General features: G+C 34.6%; 1 protein-coding gene across 1 annotated transcript in view; it reads right to left on the reverse strand.

The window, feature by feature from the left end:
• Positions 386 to 11,446, reverse strand: part of LOC109823894 (5-methylthioadenosine/S-adenosylhomocysteine deaminase-like) — an 18,630-nt gene continuing 7,569 nt past the window's right edge. The window contains 4 exon segments of the mRNA XM_020390325.1: positions 386 to 700; positions 1,002 to 1,104; positions 10,231 to 10,286; positions 11,376 to 11,446. The exon segment at positions 11,376 to 11,446 is cut by the window's right edge and continues 11 nt beyond it. Coding sequence (XP_020245914.1) covers positions 611 to 700; positions 1,002 to 1,104; positions 10,231 to 10,286; positions 11,376 to 11,446 — 320 coding nt within the window. The 3' untranslated portion in view covers positions 386 to 610.

Genomic DNA, 11,446 nt, shown 5'->3' on the forward strand with positions numbered 1-11,446 from the left:
TCTACATCTCTTACGATTGAATTCGGTACACGTTCTATACGTACAATAAGTAGTTATGACCGTACATAGAGCAAATTTGCAGCTTCTTAGTTATCGGAGAGCATTTTATGGAGAAAAACACTACATTTATCTCTCTCCATGGAGTAATTGATGAGTAAAAAAAGAATTATTTTTGGTTCAATAAATTAATCCCCGGACTCTCATGTTTTGAACTGATATAATGCATGACAGCGCTTCAACGTTATAACTCTCGAGTGAACAAGATAGTTCAATTTTACATGAAAAACATATATATTTGATGCATCTGTATCTCTCACAGCAGCAGAGCTAAATAACTAATTTCTAAATTCTGCAGATAGTCTGCTCAGCTTTGCAAATTATTCAATGGTTCTACGATAGCTATACGCCGTGAATAAAATACATAAAAGATCGTGAAACATGTACATAACACACAAAAGAAAGCTATACATGTGACATTCATATAATACATAAAAGGTAGTTGCACATTAACATAATACACAAAAGATAGTTATACATGTAAAGACACAATTACATGTATACAAACATTATTAAAAGAGGAAAAGAGAGTAGTTACATATGTACAGAACCATCACATGTAATTCATCCTCTTTGGAAGTGTGATCCCTGCTTTCTTTAGGAGGTTTTTGGAAGCATTCATTGCTTGGGAGATTATTTCAGCCTGCACGATAGAAAAGGGTGATGTCAATGCTAATACTCATGAACTGACGTTGATTAAAAGCAAAATATTTTGATAACCCATGAAATGGAAATTGGGCAAAGAAAATATCATTCCAAGAAGTTTTTGCTCCTGTAGAAATAAATTTCTGCTCTTATTTAAGTGCCCTGTCATAAATAAACAATCATTTATAGTGCTGATTTTTTTTTAACACTAGATTGAAACAAGCACATATAAATGTAAAAATCAAGAAATTACTTAAAGGTGCAATTGGATTAAACATAATAATATCAAAATACATCACCTCGTTGACATTCAATATCTTTTGATCCTTCAAAATCCACTGACCATTGCACATGACAGAGTCAATATTTTCAGTTCGCATGCAATAGACAAGACTGGAAATACTGCACAATTCAACCATCAACTATTAATACCTCAAAACGGAAATAAAATTTACATAGAGAATTAAAACCAAGAAACCAAGTGGGTAGCTGTAGTACCATCATCAGGAAAAAATAATAATAACTTGCATTACTTCTACGTATAATGTACTGGACTCACTGAGGGGAAGAAATTAGTCATCTTTTGCGCTTCAGTCATGACGGCGCTAGTTAAAAAAAAATTATCATAGAAGGGTTTGTCAAAAAATTGCATGAATGATTAGTAACTTAACTACAATAGAAAATAGAAAATTATACACAATGGCTATATGACCAGCAACCCACCCACAATTTTAGGAAATATCTTATTGAATGAGAGCATTTCGAGGTAGAAAGAACATGCAAAACATAGGATAAAGGCAACAGCTTTTAAGAAGCAGCAGAGAAATTTGAGATAAGATGAAATTGTTCAAATGATTTGGACATATAGAATTGAGAACGACGTCCACAAGTCTTGGGAAATAACTGGAATATAGTTGAAGGAGCATCTAGGTCTGGGGTAGATCAAGAGGATAAATTATTTACTCTTACTTACAAGTATATGATGCTCCAATCTCTCTCAATATATAATTGCATCTGCGTTATGAGATCTTTCCTCTCTAGATTCTCATTGAATATAACATACTGGTAGTTGGTATAACGGCACACATGGCAGCATACAAATGTATAAATTTCATTAACTCTGTATATATATGTACACCACACACATGTATACGTTTCAAGACATGAAAATTTAGCATTCTGGAAATAATAGATTGCCTAAGTGGATGTGTTTTAGAAAACAGAAACAAACAACTAGGGGCTTTCCATCAGGGATGCCCATAGCAGGCCTGTGAACATGTGCAATGGGCCAGTAACTGAAAGTTCATATTATCTTGAGAAGACATTATATATGGTCCAGGTCCTTAATGCATTCATGCATGGACTTGTGTATGTGTACATATGCATGTATCTGATGGTATTTGTGAGTGTATTAGACAATCTACTAGGAATTACATAATTTGGTTCTTTCTTTTAACTAATAACAAATTTCTATGACTCTAATCACACACACATACACACGTCTCTGTGCGTGCATTAGACATTTAGTGAAGCTCATCAATATACTAGCAATTACGTAATTTGGTTCTTTATTTTAGCTAATAACAAACTTCTATGACTCTGATCGCACAGGCACACACATGCACATACGAGCACGTACACACCCAAGTAGGCACACAGAAGTCAATATCGATCAATATCGAGAAGACAATAGTACAAAGCCAATATCGAATCAACCTCTTGTTTGCTGCCGTCAGACACACATTCTTGTTTGTTGCTTGTCAATATACGAAGTCAGAATACCGCTGAAATTTCATAAAGCTGAGGTTGATTCGAGAAGACACTGAACAGACATAGAAAGTCATCAAATATGAGAGGTTGGGGAACAGTGGGACGGCAACAAACAAGAGGGGTCGATCCATTGCAAATCAATATAAAGTGCTAAAATGACACTGAAGTCAGAGAGGCAAATACGCAAGTGCTGACATGCATGTCAATTGTCTGCGAGAAGTCTTATGGCGCCGCAATAGTAGCCCCACCTCGGGAAATCGATAGCATTTAAGAAAAAAGTAGAAAATTCTAATAATTAAATCTATGTTAATTCTAAGCAAATTGTAACTATCCATAATTAAAAAATCTGAAAAATGTCATTTGTCCCTCCTAAATAGAAAGTTTCCAATATAGTTTTTTAATAGTATCCATATACAAGCTAGTTTTAATAGTGAACGGAGTTAATTTAATTTAACAAAGCTACGACGAATTTTAGCTTACAGTCAAGAAATATTTTGAGGTAAATGTAAAAGATATAAGTAACTTTTCCGTTGACACATTGTTAATGTATTCATCTATATGATTAAAACATGATTAAATTTTTTTATTGGAGTAAGAATAGATAATCATCTTTAAAAGGAAGCAACTAAAATTGATCTCTTTGATACCAATTATTGTAATTTGGTGATGAACTTTTTGATGAACAAAAAACTCTTTGATACCAATTGTCGTAACTTGGTGAAGAACTTTATGATGAACAAAGATCAATATCACAACCTAACATATCAAGGCAAATTTTACAAAACGAGTACTTCAAATATGTTTAGTGTTTTTTCACTTAATCCTAAAATATTTTAAAATTTTCACTTAACCCCCAAATTTAAGAAATATAGAAAACTCTAAAATATTTTTATTTTTCCACCCTAACCGTCATGGTGGTGTTACATAAGAAAATATCAATTTAGAGTTTTAAAAGGATGAAATCACGAAAGAATAAAAACAAATTTAAGGCCTTTGGAGCTCCGACCTGGGAGCGAATAGTAACAAAGAGGAGAAAGACAAAATAAAACTAATTATAGCGTGAAAATATAAAAGAGGACGTTTTTCTCAAAAAAAATGTATTTAGTCTTTTGAAAGCTCATGATTTTGTATAAGAAAAAAAACAATAGAAGCATAATAGACAAAATTTATGAAGCGTGAATTACTTTCCTCTAGGAAATAATCTCTCAGTAGGTAGTCTAAGTTTGTTTCAGGTTTATGTGAATTCTCCCTCCTAAAATACCATAAAAATTGAAATTTTCATAAAAGCAATCCTAGAGTTTTCCAACAATTCTCTATGAAACGGTTGGATAAGATTATTTTTTGAAAGAGAAAAACTTTAGAAAAATATAAGGGTCTCTTCCAAAGGACACGGTCATGAAAGAGTTCTTCCAACGAACATTATCATGAAGGGGTGTAAGATCTCATAATGTGAAATTTAATTAAAATTAGTTTTGAAAGTGTCTTATCTAATGTGGGATTTTTGTTATCAAACAAATTTCAACAATGTGTGCATGGCAGGTCTTATGAAATTTTTGTATTTCAACTGATTTCGCAAGCTCAAACCCCTAATATTTAACATCAAGACCCTACCCTTTCATCACAAAAAAAAAATTATGTCTCTCGACAAGAACAATGTTGCCTTCCAACTCCGCAATCACCGCAACTTCTTTAATCAGACGCTGCTCTAGGAAGAGGAGGAAGAAGCAATTACTGAATCGGAGACTGAAGAGAAGAATGAGAAGGAAGGGAATAATGATTCAGAGGTTAAAGAAGATGAGATCAATTTCGATGATATTGAATCCGTGAAGGACCCGTTCCATTTGATGTTGGGTAAGATTGCATCGTCGTTGGAGTCAATGTTTTAAATGCCGGCTGTCGCCACTATATTTTGAATTTCTACGCTTATTATGTTTTTGAGGTTATGTACAACATATCGGAAAAAATCGAATATGTCGCGCACCATATTGCGTTTTTGAGGTTATGTCGACAACATATCGGAAAAAATCGAATATGTCGCGCACCATTTCGGCCCTAAAAAATTGGCCAAATTGCAACCAAATCGGTTTTAAGTTTATTGGGTCAAGTTTGTTAAACCCGACCCGACCCAATAAGCCTATTTATCTTTGCTTTAGGGTTTTTTTCCCAAATCAATAGCAACAAAAGATTTCTGCCTCCTCTTTTCTCCCTTCTTCGTTCCTGAGCATCCACTTCAGGTCCTCTAAGCAAAGGTAAAAAATGGCAAACCTCTCTCTTAAAAATTAGCAAACCCTCTCTCTTAAAAATTAGCAAACCTCTCTCTCTCTCAATTTCAAGAAATCCTAGTGAGAAGGGAAGACTAGAAGGAGAAAAGTCAAGTTAAGCTTCAACGAAGGTATGTATCTCTCTCCCTCTCTTTCTCCCTCTCAATCTCTCTTAGTCTCTATCTCTTTCTCTCCCTCAGTCTCTCTTTCGGTCTTACTCCTCAGTCCCCCTCCCCTTCTCAATCTCTTTCTCCTTTACAGTCTCCCCTTCTCCCTCTCAAACTCTCTTTGTCTCTCCTTCTCATCTTTGTCACTCTGTGCCAATCTCTCCTTCTTCTCAAAACTCTCTCAGTCTCTCCTCCCTCGTCAATTTGTCAGTCTCTCCTTCTCCCTCTCCAACAACATGTCTCCGCCCTCATCTCTCTCATTCCCCGTCAAAAAAAGGTAATTGAAATTAGTTTTAAGTTAGTAACTGGATTTTAAATTAAAATTGGGAGTTCATAAACTTGCTTGAAAATTAAAAGTGTAACTGTAATACTAATTGAGTATTCATAAATTTGCTTGGAACTGTGATTGTAATTGTAATTGGATTGAAATATATGAATTATGTTTGAAAATGGAATTGTAATTTACGAAATTCATATGTAATTGATTGCTTGAAATTGAAATTGTAGGAAAACAGTTTTGATAAATTGAGAAAATGATGAAATTTATGGATACAAATTATCATAAATTTCAATTTCAAGCAAAACATTTCATAAATTGAATGTGTATTGTACTATTAGTTGAAAACAATACTTTGGTTATTTACATGCATGATGCACAATTATTTGATACAATTGCAAATATCTAATTGGCTTTAAGTTTCTTTATCTAATTCAGTGTTTGTTGATTGTTGTAATTTTTAGTAACATGTCAACAGAAGGACAATTGGTATACTAAACCGCCAACACCAAAACAGGGCGGTAAACTAAACCGCCAACACCAAAACAGGGCGGTAAAGATCCATGTTGGGCATATAGGGTGAGAGTTGACTCCGACACCAAGGCTAAATGCAAATATTGTAGTCAGACTTTCAATAGTGGGATTAGCATATTCAAAGCTCATCTAGCCGGAAAGAGAGAATTGCACACCGAGTGTGAAAGTTCCTGATGATGTTAAAAGAAAAGGTGTTGAAATGATTGAGAATGCAAAGAGAAGCCTTGATCGTGATTTTCTTTGTTGCAGTCAGCCTCCACGTCCTCCAACCTCCTTCAAACTCCTTTAACCTTCAAATATGAACACCTCCACTACCTCCTCAGACCTTCAGCAAAACCTCCTCGATCACCACTTAAATGAAGAAAAAAAATCTGCCTAGACACCAATCTGACACAAACTTTCTATAACATTAACATTTGCTATCAATTATTATAATTAAAAAAACCTCCTAGGCTAGCGCTTGTTATAGCCTTATTAGTTATTATTTTGGCTATTTAGTATTTTAAGTATGCATGGTTTATTGTGGATCTAAGATTGCTCTCTCTTTTTTATAAATTTATATAATTTAATATATGTTTCTATTAATTATTATAATTAAATGATTTTGGAAATAGCCAAACGTCTAGGCGTCGCCTAGGCATAAGCCTAGACGTCTAGGCTCTAGGCACTGGCTCAAATGCCTAGTCCGTCTAGTGTCTTCTTTAACATTGCCTCTGTCTCTCTTCCTCTCTCATCTCTCTCAACTTTCCTCTCCCCTCTTTCTCCGTCTTCTTCTCTTCATTTCTCTCCTTTGTTCATGTCCTCTCTCTGACCTCTACATGTATCTACTGTCTCTAAACGTCGTATATTATTATTCATGATGCAATTTCTTATGTTTAGAATATATTAAATATATTTTGATTATATTTTACAATGTTATGTGACATATGAACATCATCCGATATGACACCCCGATATTTTTTACATATGCTCGATATATCGCTGACTTTTGCAGTCCGATATGAATTTTGGCCATCCGATATTTATGATATTTTCAATATTTAATGCATTGCCTACATAGAATCATTATTATAATATATTCTCAAAAAACTAGGGAAATGCTCTACACTTTGAACAAATTTCATCTAGTTTAAGGTCAATGGAGTTCATCTTCTGGCTCAAACTACGAGTTGAGAAGTTTTGGTCTCTTTTAGTTTTTAGTATGTATAAAATCTCGGAAGTCTTTTTACTTCAGGCTCAAACCATGCGTCACCCCATCTTTAATATGCAACGTTCTAATCGCGGCATAACAATTAGCGCAACCCAATATCACCGCTAGGTGATGCAATCTATATAGATGGCTCCTACGAACTCTAGAAGTGGCTCTCACTACTATCATGTGATGTAGCACTTAACCCTATATAGCACTTAATGTCATATATTTGGTTGGTTAACTACTCTACTATTGTTTGTCACACTCCGGGCCCTTGAGCTCATTGACGCAATGTAAGCCATGGGACTTACTAAGTGCAACACGTGGTTTGACTCAATCTACTATCAAAATTAATCAGTCAATGTTACAATTGGCTTTCAAGACCTATCGTTTAAACCTCTTAGACACTATCAATTTCTCGATGTAGAACTACTAGTGGGGCATCACAAGTCTAAGGCTTGATTCCATTGTAGGTGGAGTTATGGAAGCGATTTGATTCACCTCTTCGTTGTTTCCTTACGTGTGACTTGTGAGTGCATGTGTATTAAATATCTTTATCAAGACAAGTGCATAATAACAAGGTTAATGCAATGGGGCTTCCCCTTGATAACTCTGTCCCACAATTCAAACTAGACTCTTTCTTCATAATGAGATACAATTGCATAATCTATAATTTCTCTTTCTATAAAAAAGCTTCAACATTTAGGGTTCTTGTGTATTGCAAGGGTTGTTGATGGAGAAGTGGCCAACAACGGGAGCACTAAAGACCCCCACAAATATGAAAAGAAAAATGAATCGTTTGTTGATGAAATTAAAGCCGTAGAAGTCGAAGATGCCGAGAGGAAGTGTAGAGGCGTTAATTGCGACAAAACCCCTCGACGGCCCTAACGTCTAGAAAAGGATAGATTCTCTATGATCAAAATTCTGCTCTGATACCATGTTGAAATAAAAGAAAAAGAAAAGTTATACATTCTTATTGATATGAAGAAGAGGGTAAACACCGCAAATTTATACACTTTAACAGAATACATGTAAAAAAAATAAAACTCTAATAAGAAAAGGAAACCTATAATAAAAAGAAGGCGTAGAGATTGTCTACATCCTTGATTGTAGAGAATCTCTACAACTCACCAATCAAATCTTACATTCAGTGAACCCCACGAATAATATTATCAAAATAATACAATGTTCTAAAAAACATTTTACTCGCTCCCATATGCGGGCAAGTATGCGGAATCGGCCCCTTTCCGCTTGGAAATGGGTTGATTCGGTAAAATATGAGGACAGCCGCATATTCGTGAGAAAAATGCATACTCACCCGCGTATAAAGAGTGTGCGGACAAGTTTTAAATTGGGTATGAATAGGTTTCGGTTTGGGGTCCAAAAAAGTGAACCCGCAAGTGTTTTAAACCCTAAAAACAAAAAAGTGAACCCGCAAGTGTTTTAAACCCTAAAAACACTCAACTTCACATTCATTTGCCTATTCACCTTTCTGCTTTGATGGTTCCGTGAAAAAAAAAACCTCAATCCCTCTCTCCGCCGGCAAGATCTCCTCTTCTCCATCTTCTGGAGCTCCTCTTCCACCGCTGGATCTCTTCTCCATCTCCTTCGAAGGTAACTATATTTTGCAACTACTTATAACTTTTTATTTTAATTTAAGTGTTTAATTAGTAATTTTTATATGAGTAGCTAGTTAATTATGATGTATGCATGGATAATGGATGCATTGGATTGAGTGTTTAATTAGTTACTTAGTTATTGATTATTCAATCACATGCTTATTGCTATTTTTCTTAGTTATATGTTCTGTCTTTTATGAATTATATACATTTTTACGTATGAAAAATTATAAATATATGTTAAAATTTTCAAAAATGCATAATTTCGCATAATCTGATTAATCGGTGCATAATCTGATTAATCGTGACTCACTCTCGAACAGCACGGATAATAAAACCGTGTTTTTAAACATTAAAATAATATAAAAATACTTTTAGTTGTGTAACTCACTAAGATAAGCCAATAGTATTAGTCCACCTAACTAATTGTAGTCATTCTCTACAATCAAGATGGTAGAGAATCTAGATCCAAAAAGAAGAATCCTAGATAAGAAGAAAATCAGTAATAAACATGGATACTAAAAAAGATAGTATCTTCTAATAAAGACAATGAATCTTCTGAATCATCCAATAATATGAAATATGAAACATTTTTGTTAACTAGTCCACATTCCTAAGCAATAGAATGAAGTATTGGATCGCCTGATGAGATATCAAGATTATCTTAGAACACACTCATCCAGCTTAAAATCTGCTAAATTTTTTATGCATAATGTTGCTGCTTTCTATTGTATTAACTGAACGACCTTTGCATGATAATAATAAAAGCAAGAGTTATAAATGTTTTTAGCAGACTGGCTAAAGTTACTAGATGAAGTCCCTTCCAATGCGCCAAAAGTCTGAAGTTGTGACACTGGTTGAGGTAATAATTTTATATTATAATATGCCACGACAATTTGAATGCCTTTTTCATGAAGCAAAACATTGTCAAGGCAGCAGTCAGTGTTTTCAATGCACGAGGCGCAATGCGAGGCGTAAAGCATCTTTACGCGCACATGCGCAAGGCGTAACGCGATGCGCGCGCCCGAGTGATGCGAGGCGCACACCACACACATAATATTTCAATATATGTAATCAAACACGAAAGAACATATTTATAGAATTTACATAAAAAATATCATGATAAATAATATCTTGCTACAAAATCACAATATATTGCCTTAATTTCTAATGCTAACACCCAACATAGTAGCAAATTTCATAAATTTTCAAATCAAATGTTAAATCAAGACTTATATCCAAACTAAGGATTAGTAATGGTCCTCAATTGAAGGTTATTAAAAAAGCCCAATGGATTTATTTTGTTTTTTGGGATATGGAATATCAAGTATAAAGACTCGATTGAAATGTTAACAAAAAAAACTATATGAGGAAATGCACTACATGAATCCTACACAAAGTACGGATGTACACGAGGCGCAAAAGGCGCTGCTGCATCAGATGTGGGGCGCATCGCCACCGCCCCGCATCGTAAGGCGCATGAGGCGCAATGAGGCGCGCGCATTTGAAAACACTGGCAGCAGTATCTTCTATTAATCAGTTTTAAATGTGTGGCAATGAAAATTGAGACTTCTAACGTACCAAAACATCAAATTTGTGGTGAGGTTGACAGTTATAGTTTTATGGTCTTTGAACCAAGATCAGCTTAACATCGCATATAAATTAAGGTAAAATTGTAGTCTAAAAGTTATGATAGTTTGGCTCATACCAGTCATGCAATGGAACCATAGACCACGAGAAAGGATTTATGATGACAATGTCAGCCTGCAATAAGGATAACAAAAGATATATTTCATGAGAAGCACTAAGTGTATCTGCTGAAAACAGAACCAGAATACGTCCTTGGTGTTAAGTGCCACACAAATAACATGAGGATTGCTAGAAAACCAACTAATTGCCCAAAGTTATTGCTCACACAAGCTAGAAAGTATAGTTCAATGAGCTTATGTCATGCAGTTGTGAACAGCTACAGAATTCTTAAAAGTATTTTCATATTTATGCCCAAATACTTCATTACCTATAACGCCTCGTTTGGTATGCAGGACTCGGGTCAAAGAGAGAAGGAAACAAAATCAGGAATGGAGTGGAACAAAGTGCTGAAATGGAATGCTCATTTTCATTTTCACTGTGGGTGTGACTAGAAAATGAAGTGGGAATGAAAATCTGTTTTATTGTTTATATGGGTAAGTATAAAGCAATAAGACATGCTCGGAATTTATTTCAAAATTTTTATTCCACTTAAGTGGGATGCCCATTCCCTACCATTTCATTGTACGTAAAGTGGAAAAGAAGGAGAAGTGTGAATGGGCATTCCAACTTCTAAAAAGGTGTTGTGTTTGGTATGCATGAACAAGAAGTGGGCAAGGGCATTCTATTCCCGCATAGCGTACAAGACATAAGTATCATTATAGAAATGGTAAACTATGAACAACTTACCAACTTTCCTAGTTAATATTTCATGAAGCGGTTGAGCTTTATCTTGATATTTAGATATTTGAGTACATTCATTTATTTATTTATTTTACCTATGTCAATTGCTGCTTTGAATTTCTAAGACACCCACAAGGGTCTTTCTAGAACGATCAAGAAATAACGTAAAACGATTCATCTATTATATGGAAATTATTAGTTCTTATATTAGATTCTTCATGCGTTGATCTGATTCTTCCATATATGGGTGATTAAGTGGGGAAATCTAGACTCTTCACATTTCGGACTAATTTCAAATTAGAACCACTTCAAAATGTGATATATCAAAGTTCGATCTTCTAGCATACCACATGTTGTCATTGTAATTGTATAAAGGTCATTTAAAAGTTGGGAATTTAATATAAAAAAACATGTGACTTAAACCTTTTTCCCAACTTCAAGAGAACCTATCTCGTCATCCCATAGCACAGATTTTGCACCGTTCACTGTTGTCA

The sequence above is a fragment of the Asparagus officinalis genome, chromosome 9, assembly GCF_001876935.1.
Source record: "Asparagus officinalis chromosome 9, Aspof.V1, whole genome shotgun sequence".
Classification (NCBI taxonomy): domain Eukaryota; kingdom Viridiplantae; phylum Streptophyta; class Magnoliopsida; order Asparagales; family Asparagaceae; genus Asparagus; species Asparagus officinalis.